The 20,728-nt window shown below is 41.9% G+C and overlaps 1 protein-coding gene across 5 annotated transcripts in view; it reads right to left on the bottom strand.

The window, feature by feature from the left end:
* The window catches only part of INTS14 (integrator complex subunit 14), a 30,217-nt gene extending 22,467 nt beyond the window's left edge, over positions 1-7,750 (bottom strand). Inside the window, exons 1-4 of one of the 5 annotated variants that reach the window (XM_077746958.1) lie at positions 7,675-7,699; positions 7,273-7,326; positions 3,545-3,828; positions 1,476-1,583 (exon numbers count right to left, since the gene is read on the bottom strand). In XM_077746958.1, the coding sequence (XP_077603084.1) occupies positions 1,476-1,583; positions 3,545-3,766 (330 nt within the window). In that variant the 5' untranslated portion in view covers positions 3,767-3,828; positions 7,273-7,326; positions 7,675-7,699. Of the gene's footprint in view, positions 1-1,475; positions 1,584-3,544; positions 3,829-7,272 lie in introns of all 5 variants that reach the window. The other 4 variants (XM_077746974.1, XM_077746966.1, XM_077746950.1 and 1 more) reach the window with 4 other exon arrangements.
* Positions 7,751-20,728: the final 12,978 nt, after the last annotated feature.

Below are 20,728 nucleotides of genomic sequence, written 5' to 3'. Positions count from 1 at the left end.
GTTTTAATTAAAAAATAAATACCAGTTATGCCACTGACACTACTAAAGAATCTGTGTTTGACCATATAATAAAAAAATCACACGATATGGTCTACTGCCTGTTTTTGTAAATAACATTTTATTGCAACAGATCTATTTCACTTATTTACTTCTTATCTATGGTTGCTTTCATGCCACAACAGTGGAAATGAGGAGTTGTCACAGATATTTGCAACATCTAAAATACAGAAAACACTTGTTGGGGTGCCTGGGTGGCTCAGTTGGTTAACTGTCTGATTCCTGATTTCAGCCCAGGTCATGATCTCATGGTTTGTGAGACTGAGCCCTGCAAAGCCTGCTTGGGATTCTCTCTCTCTCTCTGCCTCTCCTCAGCTTGTGCTTGCTCATGTGTGTGCACACACACCGTCTCTTAAAATAAATAAATAAACATAAAAAAAAGGAAAAGCTTGCTGACTCCTGTTGTAGATTATAATTTTCCTATTAGTGATTTTTTGTTTTCTCCTTTAAAATATGCTACCACTTCTCAAAGCACAAGCATATTCAGGGTTTTTACAAATCGAAGGTCTATGGCAACCTTGCACTGAGCAGGTTTATAGGTGCCATTTTTCTAAGAGTATTTGCTCACTTCGTGCCTCTGTGCCACATTTTGGTAATTCTTGTAATATTTCAAAGTTTTTCATTATTGCTATCTTTGTTATGGTGATTGTGTCAGTGATTACAACTTTCAGCTGATGGTTAGCACTTTAGCAATAAAGTATTTTTTAATTAAGATATGTATATTGTTTTGGACATAGTGCTATCATACACTTAACAGACTACAGTATAGTGTAAAAAATTTTATACGTAGTGGGGAACAAAAAAAGTCATCTGACTCACTTTACTGCAATATTAGCTTTATTCCAGTAGTCTAGACTGAGCCTACCATATCCCTGAGGTATGTCTGTACCTGTTTATAGCAAACTTCCAATTCTCTTTTTATCCTACTACTCTGTTCTGATTTGGTGCTAATGTGGACCTGCTGTGGACTCTTAGTGAAGGGCAATAGATTATATGACATTCATACTCCTCCCATTTTTAGACAACTCAGTTGAGATGGTTAGGTTTGCTAAATAAATGCTACAGTGAGATAATAAAAACAGAGCATAATGTAGTGATGTTTATAATTCTAGCATTCAAAATTATAATTACCCCTTCTAGGGAGTGTTCTAAAATTCTACCGTGAGCACTTCATGTTTTATACAAACAATACTAGTTTGTAATAAGCCAATTTACTAGGAGAACGCTTTCCTCAAGGCATAATTGTGCTGTCTTCTGAGCATGGTAGTGTTCAGTGCTTTCTTTTAAAAAGATACCAATCGTGTATAATGTAGTTTATAGAAGTTACAATGCATGCTGTGTCAGAGCCTAAAGAAAGTCAAAGCATCTCAGTGGTTAATGGTTTTAACTTAGGGCAATGAAAAAGAATTGATCATTACCTGGCAAGGAATTGCACCACCCCATTCTTGCTGAACAATATTGCAAACACCAACCAATGCAGATTCCAAGCAGGTTTTATCATAATCATCCATATTACTTAGTGCTTCCTAATTGAATAGAAGATAAAATTGCTTATTATTCTTTACTGTTTTAATCTGTTATTAGAAAACAACATAAACTGTTCAAAGCATGAATATTACACGGGGGACATTGTGTTTCTATAGTTTCTAAATGAAAAACAGTAAGACAGGCTTTCTCAACCACAAAGGACAATTAAAACAGCTTCCCTTCATTCCATTCTCTTATCAAGTATGAGTGAACAATCCACCAAGTTCATAGCTTTATAAGGGAATCCTGAAGAAAGTAACTAAAATGAAGAACTTTTAAACACATTCAAAAAATGACAAAAACTGAGTACTAACTATATCCGAAACACCAATCTAGGCACTTTATATGCACTTAATTATCACAACACTCCATAAGGTACAGATTATAGATTATTAACCTATTTTTAAAATGAAACTGAGGTATAGATTGATGAGGTAACTTTCCGAAGTTACATGCCTAGAGGTAGCAGGGTCTAGATTTATAACCGCTCAATCCGATGCCAGGGCTCCTGGTCTTAACCATTACTATGAACACAACTTAGATAGTAATTTTTTAAATTTCAGAACTGCTAAACATCCAAAAACCCTTAGTTTACTACTGATTTATAAGAAATCCAGTGCAGGGGTGTTGGGGTGGCTCAATCAGTTAAGTGTCTGACTCGATGTTGGCTTAGGTCATGATGCTGTAGTTGTGGAATCGAGCCCCAGGTCAAGCACTGTGTTGAGCTCCACACTGAGCTCATGCTCAGTCCCTCTCTATCTCAACATAAATAAACTTAAAAAAAAGTCCACTGCAATTTTTAAAAAGCTTTTGGGTAACATTAAGGTAGTGAGATAATAGAAGAAATGATTTAACAAAATGTTATTACTTATATTTGAAAAACTCAAATTACACTGATTCTGGGTTTCTAACCTACTCAGCAATAATTAACTGTTTTATTTTATTTTATTTTTATTGATTGATTTTGAGAGAAAGAGAAAGAGCATGTGCATGAGTGGTAGGAGACAGAACAGAATCCCAAGCAGGCTCCAGTGTGGAGCCCAACATAGGGCTCAATCTCACAACCCTAATATATGACCTAAGCCAAAATTGAGATTCGGATGTTTAACCAAAAGAGTAACCCAAGTACCCCTAAACTGTTTTACTTTTTTTTATTATTTTTTTAATGTTTTACTTATTTCTAGGAGAGAGAGAGAGACAGCGTGAGCAGGGGAGGGTCAGAGAGAGAGGGAGTCACAGACTTAAACAGGCTCCGGGCTCTGAGCTAGCAGTCAGCAGAGAGCCCGACGCGGGGCTCGAACCCACGAACCGCGAGATCATGACCTAAGCGAAAGTCGGACCCTTAACCGACTAAGCCACCCAGGCGCCCCACCCCTAAACTGTTTTAATTTGACTATAGGCAAGGCACTGTGCTAGGTACTGCAGGAAATAGTAATGATTTAGAGATGGTGTCAGAAAGTAAATTCTTTGGCATTTCACAGACATCTTTTGAATTAACACCTGTTAATTAAGGTTTAAAAACTATAATTTCTTGGCATCTGTAAATCAAAGCTATTTAGTGGAGAGGAAATAGAATGTTGAATTATTCTAGAATAAAGGTTTTTATATGAAGGTTTTTCAACTCTTTATTTTAGAGGAAAATAGGTAAGAATCAAGTACTGCACCTAAAGACCTTGAATTTAGGGAACGAGGCACTACATCTTGACATGTTCTCCTTTCCAAAGAAACTTCCAGAAAACTGAGAAAAGAAAATAAGGTAACAACTCACAGCTCAAACTCATAGCTCTTCCAAAGGCATAAGGCTTATAGGTTATGAATCTTTGTTTTATAGATATTTTACCCACAGACTTAACATTAAATAATCCCAAGTTCTAAATATTCGGTGCAATATGGTAACACTGTTCTTTCTCCTCCCTAAAAATCTGGGCCCTGTAGTGTAATAACTTATTCCTTTTTATACCTGAAGGGTGTTGTAATCTCTTGTGAAGGGAACCATCAGCTCCCAGAGTGATGAAAAAACCACCAGGGCTGTAAACTCAAGCTTGTAATTTGTGGCCATGTGCTCAAACAGCATCGTCAAACCATGGGCGGCTAGGTGCTTGCGTTGATATTCCTCGGAGCCCTCAATAGACACGGGCCGGGTCATGGAAAGGGATACGTCCATTACCACCACGGTTGGCATGATGAAAATGATCCCAATGTTCCCAGTCAGAGTGCAAACACACAGCTATGAACAGAGAAATGCTGTAGAAAATAAGTATGATTAGGTCTTACATGTCACAGAGAGAAAAAGGTTTCTTTTTTCCCCCACCACAATTTTAACCAAACTTTGCAAAAATGAAGGCAAACCTCATTCAAGTTGAGCTGAAGACACATCCGTGGAGAATTCAATGGGAGGGAAGCAAGCAGATTAATTTACTGCACTGTGAGGAAAACTCCTAGAATCACCCACTAAAAGGCCATAAGTCAAGGATCACAATTAAATATTTTTTTAAAGTTTATTAATTTATTTTGAGAGAGAAGAGAGGCATGCATGGCAGGGGGAGGGCCGTTGGGGGAGAGGGGTTGGAGAAAATCCCAGGCAGGCTCCACACCGTCAGCACATCGCTGACACAGGGCTCAAACTCATGAGCTGTGAGATCATGACCTGAGCTGGAGTCCGGATGGATGCTCAACCAACTGAGCCACCCAGGGGTCCTGGGCATTGTTACTATCTTAATCAATACAGCAGTATTTCTATGTTTATTTAATTATTGTGTCACCTGGTACCCTTTTTTTTTATTAAAATGAATGCAACATATAAAAATGAAAAGGCTAGTAGAGTCATAATCCAAATCAGACAAAGCTGGAAATCATTAAGCATTACAAAAGCAACAAACTCAGTAGTATGCACTGTACATAAATCGGTCAACAGTGCTTTAAGTGAAGGAAAAGAACAAAATTAAAGAATATGAATGACAGTTGGCATTATCTCATGAAATTGTGTATAAAAGTCAATATGCAGAATGGAGAAAACAGAGTTCTTTAAAATTATGGATTGAGAATTAGCATAAAGAAAACATTTTTATTCTCAAAAATAAAGAACAAAGTTCACAGATATACAGACCTGCTCATGGGGACACAGCCTGCTGCTACTGTTACTAAGCAGACTACATTCTACTGACATAATGAAACCTCATATAGCTATAAATAAAAGACACATATGTAAATATGAAAAATATTTACACGAAGTACCAGTAACTGAGAAGAGCAGGTCATAGGATTATGTATCTAAACTGATTACAACTTCATAAAAATCATACTGCATATACACAATTAGGGAACACTCTGGATGGTTAATACTCATTAAAAATTAAATATTTACTAATTTCTGTTTTAGGACTTTTTGAAAAACACTTAACAGTAGCCAGACTGCTTGTTTCAGTAAAGTATCCAGCTGTCAATGTGTGATACTCTAAAATTCCATTTCTAAAGAGGCTGTTGGGAACTTAAAACACTTTGGTTCATGGAAGCAATGTTAGAAATAGGAGCCAGGGACTCAAGAAAAGTAGGAAAAGCCTTTTTCCCACATAGTGGCCTGAGATACATTTCAAATACAGTAATGCCTCATGTAGCTAACATCAGTAAAGATTAAATGAGATACAAATTACTTTTCCAGACTCCTCAGAATTCTAAAATGTTGGGGCACCTGGTGGCTCAGTCTGTTAAGCATCCAACTTCAGCTCAGGTCATGATCTTGTGGTTCTGGGGTCTGAACCCTAAGTTGGGCTTCACACTGACACTCGGAGCCTGCTTGGGATTCTCTCTCTCTGCCCCTCCCTGACTCACGCTTTCTCTTTCTCTCAAAATAAATAAATAAACTTAAAAAAAATTCCACGTTTAACCATTTTAATGGACAGAATTAAAATGTGTATTCTTCTCTGCCTCATTAAACACTGTGTGCTAAACATAATTTCTCTTTTTTTTTTTTTTTCCATAATTTACTCTTTTGATGACCTGGCATCTCCACTCTAAACACCAACACTGCCTAACACCCTGCTATGCTGATGGATTTTTTACACCAACATTCCCCGAAGTATGTGCTGTAGAACACTGTTCTGGAGAAATGCTCCAAGAAAAACGAGTTCAGGACTTACTAAAGACGTTGAAAAGTACCAGAGCAAAGAATCCAGTTCAATTTGCTAACCCTGTGTTTTCCGTTTAACCCTTTTCTACATATTATTAAGGTCCCAGAAAACAAGGCTTACGTAGAACATACAAAGAAACAATGCTCTAAGGAAACACAACAATGTCTTATATTCAAGGTATCCAGTTTGATGTGCTTTGTTTTAGTGCCTTTTTATAATTAATTTTTAGCCTATGAGTTTGCATTCCACTTTCCTGAGTAACCCCCTGTAATCATCCTCCTCTTTCTAATTTGCTACTTCTTGGCTATTGTGGGCTGGAAAGCCAGGTAATCAAGCCTGTTAAAATTGCATTCGCAGTCAAACAGGTGCTCAGAGTCTGTGGGTTTCTTCTCCTGTCAAATGCACCGGCTTAGGCGAATCAACTCGGTAATATTTCACCTCTTACGTCTTTTTTATTTCCTTTCTGGGTCTTAGCTGTGTTGTTCAAAAGGTGAGATCCTGCACAACATTGGTTCACCTACACTACATTAGGCCAAAAATTCAATAAAAGGGCATTGCCCACCAATGGTCTCCTCAGGACCAATCATACTGTAACTGGCACACAGTATGAGCTTGACAAATGTTTGCTAATGACTAACTGCCCCTCATCATCAGGTGTAACATTAATTCTTTGGCAAAACACATGATAAATTTTAACTCTGGACACTAGAACACATTTCTTTCTCTCCTCCTCATTCAATCAGAGATAACTAGGGGCGCCTATGCCTCTGCCCACAAGTAGGGTTTATCCAGCTCCCAAGGGGAGACCTATTCATGCACAGAGGCCTATCTGTTATTGAATGTTGGGGATTACGGGAAGCACTTCCTCAACTCTTAGAGGAAACCGGGAAATAGGATACAAAGATTCAGATCAGGTACAAGAAATCCTCTCTAGCCCACGAAGTCTCGGCTGTAACACTGGACTGGGTGACCAGAGCTGGCAGGCTTGCCGTCTCCGCCAACACCTCTAGTGCTGGCTTTCTCCTTACTAATGTAGTGTGTCAATGCACCTTAACAGTGGCAAAGTCATGGGAAACCGTTTTAGTACTTAGGTTGTAAGCACATAAGTAAAAGAGGAAACTTCATGTTCTTGAAGGATGATTCACTCAGGCAGCCTAGCCCCCATTTAAAAAAAGGAAAAAAAAAATCTTGCCCACCACAGTCCCCAGCAAATCTGTGAGAACATCAAGGATTTCTCGCTCGAGCTAATTCTCACCCTCCCGCCTGCCCTCCCCCCTTCCCTCTGCCTTTTCCCATAAGGACTGTTTATATACAATGCTTAGGACAACTGTGGGGCTTCTTTCTCAAGGTCAATCTACCGCAGAGTAGACCCTAGCCACCTGATTTGGCCTTAATGCCAAGTCACATTAAGTACACATTTGCAATTCCTCTCTACAGGTGACAAGTGGCTCATTCGTAAAGAACTGGTTCTCAGCATTTTGATTACACTCGTATTTCTAGGTAATTTCTAGGTAGGTTATGAGCTACCCTTAGGTTTCTGTGTCAGCCTGACTTCCCTTACCCTGAGGTGTGCCTCCTGGGTTCTCGGCTACGACTTCATCTCGAAACCGCCAGCCTGGAAATACAGCACTCCAGCATTTGAGTCGCAAATGGGAGGTGTAGTTTTACCTTAAAATCAGTCCAAAACAAAATTTTTGATCTGGAAGTCTCTCATGGGTAGAGGGGACGAGCAGGGCCCAGGCGGGGGCTGAAATCTTGGTGTTTACCCGCGGCCGACAACCCCGCGCCACGGTGCGCGGGGAGGCCGGGAGCAGAGGCCGCGACAGGGCCCGGAACTGGCGCCGCAGCGACTGCGCGGGGCGGCGGGAAGGCCCGGCGCTGGCTCCCCCCCCGACCCCTTCTTCTCCTGCAGCTCCAACAAGGAACAGAGGACTGCGCGAGACCTGTGGCCTCCCCCACTCACCCAGCGCCCATCACCAACACAGTCCGTCTGCGTAAGCTTTCCGCCCGCGCACCACTGCCGGAACTATAGGGCCGCGCGACAGATGGGAAGCCGGAGCCATACTGCGCACGGGGCTGGGGCGGGGCCTTAAGGCCTGAGGGGCAGGGCTCTGGAGCGGCCCGGCCGCTAGAGGGCGCGCCTTCATCTCACCTTCCCTCCCCGTCCTTTGTTGGGTGCTTCCCTCTTTACCCCGGCCTCCTGCCCACCTCATCCCTGTTCTGGTAACCGAGCCCTGCACAGTCCTCTCGCCCCACGCACCTAGGCCTGTTGGTGTACCAGCCTCTCCCTCGCCGACACTTGTTCCTAATCGCCCGCACTTTTCAGCCCCCTCACTGACGTCCTAGGAACCAGTTGACAGAATCCTCTCCAAACTTTTTATTAACTGCAATATCTGCCCGCTAAGCACGCTTATTTATTTATTTATTTTTTAGCTGACCTGAGCCAGTTTACAAGTCAAGACTTTCTCTCTTGGTCTCCTCAGCGCAAGACTCACCTTATCTCGGCCCCCCGCCTTTAACGGAAGCAGAGGGAAGATTCAGCGGGCCTTCACTACAATGCCAGGTGCACTGTTGAGGGCTTTGCACTTAAACTTTCCTGTGAGGCACCATCGGCCCTAGCCTGCCTCACGTCTGGCCACCTGGTGTCCCACAGCAGCCTGTGCCTCCACCAGGTACTTGAGGGGGCAAGAAGTAACTTTCTAGCCACCTAGGGAGCCAGGAAACACCAGCTAGAGGTAGGCCTGAATGGATGCCATCAGGCCATGGGGTAGTTGTGGTTCAGAGAATCCTGTTGTACCACATCGGTTACAAGTGAGAACAGAAAAAGGCCTTGCCTCTTTTTCTTTTTTCATTTAGTTGGTGGGATGGGGTGAAGGGGGGGGAGGTTGAGTCAAGGAGGGAAGATAATTTGAACTGAACCACCCTGTCTGACTTTTCACTGCTTGTTCTGTGGGAAAGTACAGGGTCCAGTTAATAGGGTTTGAGGGTGATGGGGGTTCTGAGCTGACAGTCAAGAAAGAATTCTTGAAGACTTTTTTGGTTCAAAAAGGTGATGTTATTAAAGCATGAGAACAGGGTTGTGGGCAGAAAGAGCTGCACTGTGGTTGTGGTTGTGAAGAGTGACTCGTTATAGGCTATGGGGCTGAGGAGGTGGAGTCAAGAGGAAGTTTCTTTACAAAATATTTTTAAATGTTTATTTAGTTTTGAGAGATGGAGAAACAGAGCATGAGTGGGAGAGGGAGGGGCAGTGAGTGAGGAAAGGAGATACAGAATCCCAAGCAGGCTCCAGGTTCTGAACTGTCAGCACAAAGCCCAACACTGGGCTCCAACTCAAGGATCATGACCTGAGCCAGAGTCTGATGCTTAACACTTAAGCAACTGAGCCATCCACTGCCCCAAGAGGAAGTTTCTTAAAGGGATTTTTCATATGAAAGACTCACAGATTTCTGGAGGCCTAGCTATTGTCAAGCTAAAGTGTTTTTCCCTCTAGCATTAGTTAAGACAGTAGGGAGTTCAGTTATAGGAGAAACCGTTTCTACCCTGCTAGCCTCAAGTATTTGTCAATGTGCTGCAGGTTATAAGGAAATGTAATTTTACCTGCCATTTCTTTCTTGCCTTTGTTCCCCATATCACTATGGAGGGGTAATGTTGGGGTTCCAGGAAACTGAGTTTATAGGTTCCTGGAGATTAGGTTATTGATAAGATTGCCTTCTCCTTGTAATTTACTAAGATATTATAAACTGATGGAGACCCTATCAGTTTAACCATTTGTTTTCTGTCCTTTCCTTTGTCCTTGGGCAGCCAGGAGTGCCTGAGGAATATCACACATATCCCACCTGTAGGGGGAGGGGGTGCTAGCTTGTACTTTGCCCTCAGCCCTCCTTCTGCTCCCTCATCACAGTTACTTGTAGTTCTTTCCTGTCTCCTTCTTATATTCAAAGTGGCAGAAGAGGAGTCAGTCCCTGGGAATGTTCCTGCCAGCACCAGGGCCCAAGGACCTACAGACTGTCCTTTTTGCTTTAGAATTTCTTTCCCCAACTTGGCTATAGCCTCACTGTCTCACAACCTTACTATGCTTGGGCATAATGAGTAAGAAAGGCTGCATTCTGATTACTTAGTCGCCATTTCTTTTTTTTATTTTTTTAAATGTGTATTTTTGAGAGAGAGAGGCGGTAGGGGGGTGCTTGCTGGGGGAGAGGCAGAGAGAGAGACAGGGAGACAAAGAATCCAAAACAGGCTCCAGGCTCCCATCTGTCAGCAGAGAGACAGATGCGGGGCTCAAACTCTGAACAATGAAATCATGACCTGAGCCAAAGTCAGATGCTTAACCAGCTGAGCCATCCAGGCACCCGTACTTAGTCACAATTTCTAAGTTTTTCCTTAGTGGGAGGGATGTGGCCAAGAATGTGTGGGCAAGGGAGTCATCTAGTTATACCTAAGTGGTGATGACTCAGCCATAGGGTCGCTGTTCTGGTAGTCCCAGCTCAGCTCCCGGCGGGGGGGGGCTGACTCCTTACCTTCCCCAGTCCTAAAGCTTAAGTTTAGTTTAGTAGTTTGCTGATGGGTGATCAGATTTTGGTAGCCTAGTTCTGAATACAGGCTTTCAGGAGACTGGGGAAGCAAAAGGGTGATTTCCTAAAATTGAACGGTTAAAGCCCATGGGGGCTGCATCACTTAGGGCAACTGTTAAGTGCTTTCGTTTTTATTTTTAAATTCTTAGTAGAATGCCATTAAAAACTGGAAGATTGTTCAGTGAATATAAAATTAGGGACGTCAATCAGCATAAAGAGTTAGAAGGTCTTACAGGAGATGCCTTTCAAAGTGTAGCTGGATAATGAGTTTCTTTTTCCCCACTCCAGAGACCCTCATTTGAATGTTTCCACACACACATTAAAGAGAATCAATAAACAACTTCTTTTGCGTAATCTATCATCCTTTCATTTTAAATTCATTTATATATATATTTTTTGCTTTGGAACAGTAGGCTGCTGTCAACAGAGGCTTTAAAAGTCAGAGTGGCAAAGTAAAGGTTAGTGACAGAAATACTAAGTCACTCATAGGTGCTAAGTACTGGGGCTCAGAGGTGGAGTTCAGATATCCATCATTGCAGCACCAATCAGAATATTTTCACTGCTCTAAAAATCCTCTGTCTTCTACCTTTGTATCCCTCCCTCTTGCCTGATTCCCAGTGATCACTTATCTTTTTAATGTCTCTATAGTTCTCCCCTTCCCTGAGTGTTGTAGTGTTGGAATCATATGATATGTAGCCTTTTCACATTGGCTATTTTTGCTTAGCAATACTTGATTGCTTTCAAGTTTGGGCAATTATGAATAATGCTGCTACAAACATCATTGTGCAGGTTTTGTGTGGACATACATTTTCAATTCATTTGAATAAATACCAAGGAAAGAGGTTGCTGGGTCATGTGGTCAGAGTATGCTTTGTTTTGTGAAAAACTCCCTAGCTGTCCTTCGAAGTGGCTGTGCCAATTTGCATTCCCAGCAGCAATGAATGAGAGTTTCTGCGGCTCCAAGTCCTCAGCAGCATTTGGTGGTGTCAGTGTTCTTGATTTTGGCCATTCTAATGTTGTGCCCGAATCGTGAGTCCCCTGAGACCCTTAAGGAGCCGTCACAGATGCAAGTACATAAGGGTCTTTATTACAAGCTCGAGCAGGGGCTCACTCGTCTACCGGGCGCAGCGGCAGCAAGGAGAAGCCTCGAACAATGGCGAGCAGGGTTTTTATGGGGTAAGGGATGGGGGTGTTACAGTGCACACGTTGTACATTTTGCATCATCACATAAGCACCAGTTATAATTGTACAGCACCCATGGTTATAGTTTTGACCATTCAGTATCCGTGAGGCATCTGTTACTTTTGGCAGGACCCAATCATGACCTTTGAGAATCCTTTGAAAATGACCAATTATAAGGTGAGCTCAAAGGGCCTACCTGGGGTTAGGCAAGCGGTGAGTGATTGGCTAGTCTGTACAGAGTAACTACCTGCAGTTCCCAGCCCTGACTCAAACCACAGGAATGTTACACATTTCTTTTGATTGGCTGATCCGAGAGTGGTCTGAGGGTGGCTTCAGCTGAAGCTTTCCCTGGAACTGGGCTTCGTGCAGCCCGAGGTTACTCTTAATGGAGGACTTAATTTCAGGCTCTTCACTAATAGGTGTGTAGTGCTATCTCACTGTTGTTTTCACTTGCAATTCACTAATGACATATGAGGTTGTGTGGTAGGAACCCCTCCCTAAGGAGAAAGAAAAAAAAATGAAGAGAGAAGACATCAAGGTCACCTAGATATGGGTCCAGCTGCCTACATCCCCCATGTTCTTGTAAACTGAAACAACTTAATCAGACTGCATGTTTATGTGTGTTACCATATATGGGAGACAAAGAAATAGAAAATGTATAAAAAACCTATGCCATATGATGTGGGCCACTCCGTTCTTTTGGGTATGAACCCAACTGAGCGGTGCCGGCACGAATAAAGTTGCTTCCTGGAAAGAAAAGCCTCGGTGTCACGACTCTCTGAGCGAGAATCCTGCAATAGTTGAACATATTTTCCTGGGCTTACTTTCCATCTGTATATCTTCTTTCGTGAAAGGTCTGTTCAGGTTTTTTGCACATGTTAAAATCACATTGTTTCTTTTTTTTGTATTTTACGTGTTGTTTTGTTTGTATATTTTTTATAACATTTGTGGCACATGAATTTAGCCTCAGTCCTTTGTTACATATGAATTTAGCTTCAGTCCTTCCATCTTGACCTGGAGTTCACCTTCTAGGCCTGCACTCGGGAAGGGGGGTGGGTGGGGCTACATGACATTCCCCAGGTACAAGAAAAGTAAAACAAACAAGAAGTAAGGATTAATGGTCCCTGTTAATAGTTATTTACGACATGATTGGCATACTTTGCCCTTGAGGTAATAGCTATTCCTTTGAGACCCCCCCTACAACCCTAAATCTTGCCTTCAGAAAGACAAAATTTTTCCTACACACCAGGATAAGGGCTGCTCTCTTTCTCACTTTGTAGCCTTTTTACAATAAGCGTTCAATTCTGCTTCCGCCCACTTGCCTGCTTGCTCATTATAAAAAGCCCTAAGTCCTTGGACTCAGGGCTGCACGTTCAGAGCTCTGTGTTAACTCTGTGCGGTCCTGGCCGGTAATAAAGACTCCCTTAATTCAGCTTCAGTGATCTCGGTTGGTCTCTGTGTCTCTCGGCGTAACACATTTATCAGAGATGTGTTTTGCAAATGTTTTCTGCCAGTCTGTGGCTTGCCTTTGCATTCTCTTGACAATGAAGGACTTTAAAGAGAAAACCACAATAACCACAATATATTATCAAATTTTAAAAAATTAACATTAAGTTACTAGTATCATCAAATGCCCAATCAGTTTTAAAATATTCAGGTGTCTCATAAATGTCATAAATTTGGGGTACATGGTATGGCTCTGTCGGTTGAGTATCCAACTCTTGATTTCAGCTCAGGTCGTGATCCCAGTCATGGTATCAAGCCCCATATCAGGCTCAGTGCTGAGCATGGAGCCTGCTTCGGATTTTCTGTCTCCTCCCCTCTCTTTGCCCCTCCCCCACTCATACTCTCATGCTTTCTCTCAAAAATAAAAAACAATAAAAAAATAAATTTTACTTTTTTTACACTTCAGTTGTTTGAGTCAGGATCCAAGAATGATCCAGACAATGCAATCTCTGAAGTCTCTGGTCATGTAGGTTTCTCCCTCTCTCCATAGTTTTTTCCCTTGCAAGGTATTTGATGAAGAAACTGTAACACCCTCTCTTTTAATCGCTCTCAATCGTTTCTTCCACAACATTTGAGAACATTACAAAGCTTCTCTCTACTCTAAAATAATAGACTCACTGAACAAGAAGGATTTTTATACAATTCCAGTTCCACTTAATTTCATCTGTGCTCTATAATTAGGGGTGAGCCTTGGTTCCCAAGGGTCTGGCATGTGATACTGAGTATGCATTTGTGGAAAGAAGATAGGAAGGAAGAGATTATTTGGAAAAAAAAAAATCAACACGGAAAGCAGAGAAAATTTGATATTACATTTGTCTAAGAAGGTAGAATTGAACTTTTTTATTTGGAACAACTTCTCCTTTGAGAAGTGTTACAAAACTCTAAATTGTTAAAGACTCCTCATGATATACGTCTGCCTCTATCTTCCCAGGCTCACCCTCCCCCTCTTAAAGCTTTGGTAGCGTCTTATGAAAAGATACTCAATATCACTCATCATCAGGGAAATACAAATCAAAACCACAATGAGATACCACCTCACACCAGTCAGAATGGCTAAAATTAACAACTCAGGCAACAACAGATGTTGATGAGGATGCAGAGAAAGAGGAACCCTATTGCACTGCTCGTGGGAATGCAAACTGGTGTAGCCACTCTGGAAAACAGTATGGAGTCCTCAAAAAATTAAAAATAGAATTACCCTATGACCCAGCAATTGCACTACTAGGTATTTATCCAAAGGTTACGAAAATGGTGATTCGAAAGGGCACATGCACCCTAATGTTTATAGCAGTGCTATTGATAATAGCCAGAGTATGGAAAATGCCCAAATGTCCACTGACTGATGAATGGATAAAGAAGATGTGGTTTATATACACACATATGTATGTAGTGGAATATTACTTGGCAATCAAAGGGAATGAAATCTTGCCATTTGTAACAATGTGGATGGAACTAGAATGTATTATGTTAAGCAAAATAAGTCAGTCAGAGAAAGACAAATACCATATGATTTCATTCATATGTGGAATTTAAGAAACAAAACAGATGAACATAGGAGAAGAGATGGAAAAATAAGATGAAAACAGAGATAGAGACAAACCATAAAGGACTCTTAACTGCAGAGAACAAACTGAGGGCTGCTGGTGGGGTGTTGGGTTGGAGGATGGGTTCAATGGGTGATANATTGCACTACTAGGTATTTATCCAAAGGTTACGAAAATGGTGATTCGAAAGGGCACATGCACCCTAATGTTTATAGCAGTGCTATTGATAATAGCCAGAGTATGGAAAATGCCCAAATGTCCACTGACTGATGAATGGATAAAGAAGATGTGGTTTATATACACACATATGTATGTAGTGGAATATTACTTGGCAATCAAAGGGAATGAAATCTTGCCATTTGTAACAATGTGGATGGAACTAGAATGTATTATGTTAAGCAAAATAAGTCAGTCAGAGAAAGACAAATACCATATGATTTCATTCATATGTGGAATTTAAGAAACAAAACAGATGAACATAGGAGAAGAGATGGAAAAATAAGATGAAAACAGAGATAGAGACAAACCATAAAGGACTCTTAACTGCAGAGAACAAACTGAGGGCTGCTGGTGGGGTGTTGGGTTGGAGGATGGGTTCAATGGGTGATAGGCATTAAGGAGGGCACTTGTTGGAATGAGCACTAGGTGTTATATGTAACTGATGAATCACTGAATTCTACTCCTGAAATCATTATTACACTATATGTTAACTAACTTGGATTTAAATTAAAAAAAAAAAAACACTTTGGTAGCATCTTTCAACGAAAAAGCAGATAAAACAAAACTATTTTTTTAATTTAAAAGTAATTCATTTCTAAAGGGAAAAATTCAAACAGTTTTAAAATGTATAAAGTGAAAAAGTATTTCTCTTCCTAAAAGTATGAAATATGTATCTCACTTCCTAAAATGTGGTTCTAATCACTGGCTTTAACGCATGAAGTATCAGAGAATTTTTTGTTTGGTTTTGCTCATTCTGTAACTACTGGAGACAAAAGTACAGCCATTTATACATACTTTTTTTTGCAACATTACCTCTATGTGTGTGTAACATGTATTTATGTACGTATATATGCATAGATAATAGTATTAAATATATAATACTTTAAAATTTCAAAAGTTCATTTGTTTATTTAAGTAACCTCTCCACCAAATGTAGGGTTCAAACTCATGACCCCAAGATCAAGAATCATGTACTCCTGTGACTGAGCCAGCCAGGTGCCTCAAGTATATAATACTTTTAAACAAAATGCAATAATGTTATATATACTGTTTTACATCGTGTTTTTATTATTGCTTGTTTATTAGTATATCTTAGGCATCACCCTCATTCCTTTGAACTGCTATATGATTGATTATTGGGAAGATATGGCACCATTTATATAATCAGTTTTCCACTGACATTTAGATAGATTTCAATTTTTGCTCTTACAAGCAATGCCTTGTAGACGATTGTGGGGGCTTTTTCTCTGACTGAAGTGGGGAAGCACTGGAAAGTTTGGAGTAGAACAGGGACATGATCTGACTTTGACAAGGTCTTCTGTGCTACTGTACCAGACTGACACACTTCATCAGCACTGGATAATACATTTTGTAGTCTTTGTCAACTGATAAGAAAGGAAAATCTCACTATTGCTTCAGCTGGTATTCCTTTGTGTGTGTGTTTTTTTAAGTTTATTTATTTTTGAGAGAGAAAACGAGAGAACACAAGTAGAGGAGGGGCAGAGAGAGAGGAAGACACAGAATCCTAAGCAGGCTCCAGGCTCTCAGCTGTCTTGAACCTGTGAACTGGGAGACCTGGCCTGAGCTGAAGTCAGAAGCTTAACTGACTGAGCCACATAAGCCACTGTCAAAATCAGATTGACAGTGAGTTTTGTTTTTATTTTTTTATGTTTATTTATTTTTGAGACAGAGGGAGGGTGTGAGTGAGAGAGGGACAGAGACAGAGGGAGACACAGAATCCGAAGCAGGCTCCAGGCTCTGAGCTGTCTGCATAGAGCCTGACATGGGGCTTAAATTCATGAACAGTGGGATCATGATCCGAGCCTAAGTCAGAGGCCCAACTGACTGAGCCACCCAGATGCCCCAGATTGACAGTGAGTTTTACTTAATAGGCTGTTTCTCATTTACTTAATGGGGAGTTGTTAATCAGACTGGTATTGTGTGGGTTCCTGTATGGCCACACTGGGATGTTCTTTTTCATTCCATCAATAAATAGATTTATTGGGCGCCAGACACTGTTGTGGGCTCTGGGGATTGATTCAGTCATGAATAAGGCAGGCAAGGTCCCTGTCCCCCTCGTAGAGCCGCTAACTAGCAAGAGATACAGAACGCAGATCAGGTGATTATGCTTAGTACACAGTACAGTGTTGTTACAATGGAAAACACGGGGACTGGCTGCCCACCCAGCAGCCTATGATCTCCAGAAGGAGAATAACAACAGTACCAGAGACTGTTGGCATGTTTTACGTATTAATGTACTTGATCTTCCCAACAGGTCTACCAAGCAGGTAGTGTCATTATCACCCTCATTTTACAGGAGAAGACATTGCCGAAATTCGACGTGCTAGGATAGACAATGCTTCCACTCTTGGTTGAGTGGCACATTTTTCTATAGCCTGGTAAATTTTTAAATGTGCTATAACCCCATGAGAACAAGACAGAAGGAATAGTCTTACTGTCTGCAAGTGAGCTTTAGGTTAGCCACTCGAAAGGACTCCTTGGCAACAGTTAGTTGTAAGTAGGTGAGAAAAATGGGGGCGCCTGGGTGGCTCAGTTGGTGGAGCTTCTGACTCTTGATTTCTGCTCAGGTCATGATCCCAAGGTTGTGTGATTGAGCGTTGTGTGGGGCTCCAGGCTGAGCATGGAGCCTGCTTAAGAGTCTCTCCCTCTGCCCCTCTCCCCAGCTTTCACTCCCTCTCTCTAAAAAAAGAAAGAAAGAAGGAAAGAAGGAAAGAAGAAAGAAAGAAAGAAAGAAAGAAAGAAAGAAAGAAAGAAAGAAAGAAAGAAAAAGTATATGAGAAAAGGAATTCCTTTTCTGGGAATTTGTTTTTTTGAATTTTCTGTATGGCACAAATAACACTGTAAACACATAAAGAAATTATTCTAGAAAAAAAGATCTCTCATAATCTCATAATTCCACCTTGTGAATTGGGTTCCTTGGTTCATCTTTCTGGGCCACATGGAGATTGTGAGCCGCTGTGAGAAGAGAGGTAACTAGACCTGGTGCTGCCTGCAGCAGTCTGAAGGCAAGGATGTGGTAACAGCAGAGGTCAGCCCCCATCTCTGTGCTTCCACAGGGGGTGGGCACCCCGGTGTGTTTCAGCAGGGGGAGCTGGGTACCCTCTCACTCTTAAAGGCCACTCTGGATAAAGTAGGGCAGGGCTGAGGCTGTGAGGGATTACCTGCTTTTTCAGATGAAAAAGATCAAAACAGCATGCTCTCTATAACCCTGGGGGAAACAGGGAAGGAGAAAGGAGCAATTAGTAAGTATCCAGCAAAGCCGGGTGAATGATTAAAATGGCTTCCAGGTCAATGGGTTGGGTCATAAATTCCCATTGCTTCACCCCACCTTCACTTCAGCAACTCTGGCCATGAGCTGGAGGCATGGTTCTTTGGGTATCTTGGGATGCCCAGTTTGCTTGGGGAGATCTGTCAGTGCCTTCTCCCCCAAAGGTTAAAAACTTTTATTTTTAAAGTTTATTTATTTATTTTGAGAGAGACAGAGAGAGAGAGAGAGAGAGAAAGAGAAAGAGAGAAAATCCCAAGCAGGCTCCTTGCTGACAGCACAGAGCCCGACCCGGTGCTCAAACCCATGAACTGTGAGATCATGACCGGAGCCTAAGTCGGACGCCTAACTGACTAAGCCACCAGGTGCCCCTCTCATATTTTTAAATAAACTTTATTTCTTAGAGCAGTTTTAGGTTCACAGTGAAATTGAGCAGATACTCCCTCATTTTGAATTTTGATTCTCATATCTGACCTACAAACAGGTAGAAGGGATATTATCTCCACATTTACATTACGTTTAGAACAGAGCCTGGTGTTAAACTGAGGTCTTCTGCTCTCTTAAGCCCCAGGTACTTTCTTTTGGTTACCTCAGAGAGCCTTCCGAATCTTTCCAGGCTTTTCTTCACACTAAGCATGGGAACCCTGCACAATCTGTCATTCCTAGAGCTGAGAGCCAAGTTTGACAAGTTTCCCCCATTCCCTGTTGACTGCAGGGGGCCATCAGAGAGCCCATCTGGTTCCCAGGTAGAAGGTCCACCCTCTCAGGGTGGCAGAGGCACTGGCACCCAGAGCTTGTACAATGCCCTGATAAGCTTCTTAGAGGTGGGTATTAGCAAGGATCGGATATTCTTCCCCTGAGATGCCCTTCACACCCGACCCTGCCTTGAATTAGGATTCCACAGGGGACCTGGGGACAGGAGAATGGGGTGTGTCCTGCTGTCCAGCTTCAGACTCACTCTTTGAGACCCTGGATTCTGACAAGTTTCCAGTACTGAGAAGAAACTCAGATGTCCCGGTCTGAAGGTAAATGATGTGATTAGGAAGGAGGGAGGAGCTGGGATGCCAGCTCAGCTCTGTTATACAACACAGGCGCACCAGGAAGGGAGAGACCCTCCAAAGTTTCTTGTTTTTTTTTTAATTAAAAAAAATTTTTTTAATGTTTTTTATTTATTTTTGAGGGTCAGAGAGCACGAGCAGGGGAGGGGTAGAGAGAGACACACACACACAGAATGTGAAACAGGCTCCAGGCTCTGAGCTAGCTGTCAGCACAGAGCCTGACGCGGGACTTGAACCCACGAACCGTGAGATCATGACTTGAACCGAAGTCGGAAGCTTAAGCGATTGAGCCACGCAGGTGCCCCAAGACCCTCCAAGTTTCTTGAGGAGAGTCAAGAGGGCTTGCTACGGAGTTGTGCTCTGGCAAGGGGCAGGGCGGCTGCAGGCAGATGGTGGAAAGACAGTTACAGGAATCAAGTGCAGAGAAGGAAATTTGCATATTCTACACTTCTCCTTTTGCTTGTTCCTTTTTTGTTTTTGTTTTTTAAGTTTATTTTTGTGAAAGAGAGAGGAAGAGGGAGGGGGTGGGGAGAGAGGGAGAGACAGGGGGACAGAGGATCTGAAGCAGGCTCTGAGCTGACAGCAACTAGCCTGATGCAGGATTTGAACTCATGAACTGCGAGATCATGACCTGGGCTGAAGTCGGATGCTTAAGCGACTGAGCCACCCAGGAGCCCCCTGTTTTGGTTTTTAAGATACATGTGTTTGTGTCGCTAATTAGCATGGTATGCTGGAAAGAATGGGGCATGAGAAGGCTCACCTGTATGGCTACTCACTAGTTGTGTCACGTTGAGAGCTTCACATCTCCTCTCCGGAGCTCAGTTTCTTTGTGTGTCAAACAGGAAGCTGCACCAAGCAGTGTCTGCAATTCCTTCTACCTTTATTTAATGTCGTAAGAGTTTATGGATTAGTCCTCTCACTTCTACTATATATTACTTTATATGCAAAACCAACCATATCTGTTTTATAATAATCTGAGGACACTAGAGGTTTAATAAATATTAGCTTCTTTATAAATTGAGGATTTTATGAGAACCCTTCATGTTCTTCTTCCCTCCCGAAGAATATAAAATTAAACCTTTGTATAAAATTAGAAAATTAAAATTTTACACAAAATTAAGCGTTTATATAAAATTAACCCTTCTGTAGCATTTGACTCTGTACAATGCTTTTTGTAGACCTTATGTGTTTTTACTCTCTCAACATTCCTGTGACACAGATATTGTTATTACTATTGTTATTTCTGTTCAGTTTAAATTTAAAATATCATGGGGACACCTGGGTGGTTCAGTCAGTTAAGCATCTAACTCTTGGTTTCGGCTCAGGTCATGATCTCATGGCTTTGTGAGTTCGAGCCCTATGTCAGGCTTTGCATTGACAGTGTGGAGCCTGCTTGGGATTTTCTCTCTTGCCCTCTCTCTCTGCTCCTCCCTGGTCTTTCTCAAAATAAATAAATAAACTTTTAAAAAATAAAATAAGAGGCAACTGGGTGGCTCTGTTGGTTGAGTGTCCGACTTCTGCTCAGGTCATGATCTCATGGTTCGTGGGTTTGAGCCCCGTGTTGGGCTCTGTGCTGACAGCTCAGAGCCTGGAGCCTGTTTCAGATTCTGTGTCTCCCTCTCTCTCTGACCCTCCTTTGCTCATGCTGTCT

The sequence above is a fragment of the Crocuta crocuta genome, unplaced genomic scaffold (assembly GCF_008692635.1).
Source record: "Crocuta crocuta isolate KB4526 unplaced genomic scaffold, BGI_CrCroc_1.0 scaffold130, whole genome shotgun sequence".
Taxonomy (NCBI): Eukaryota; Metazoa; Chordata; class Mammalia; order Carnivora; family Hyaenidae; genus Crocuta; species Crocuta crocuta.
Note: the sequence above shows the minus strand (reverse complement) of the source record. Positions and strands in the feature narration are given on the sequence as shown.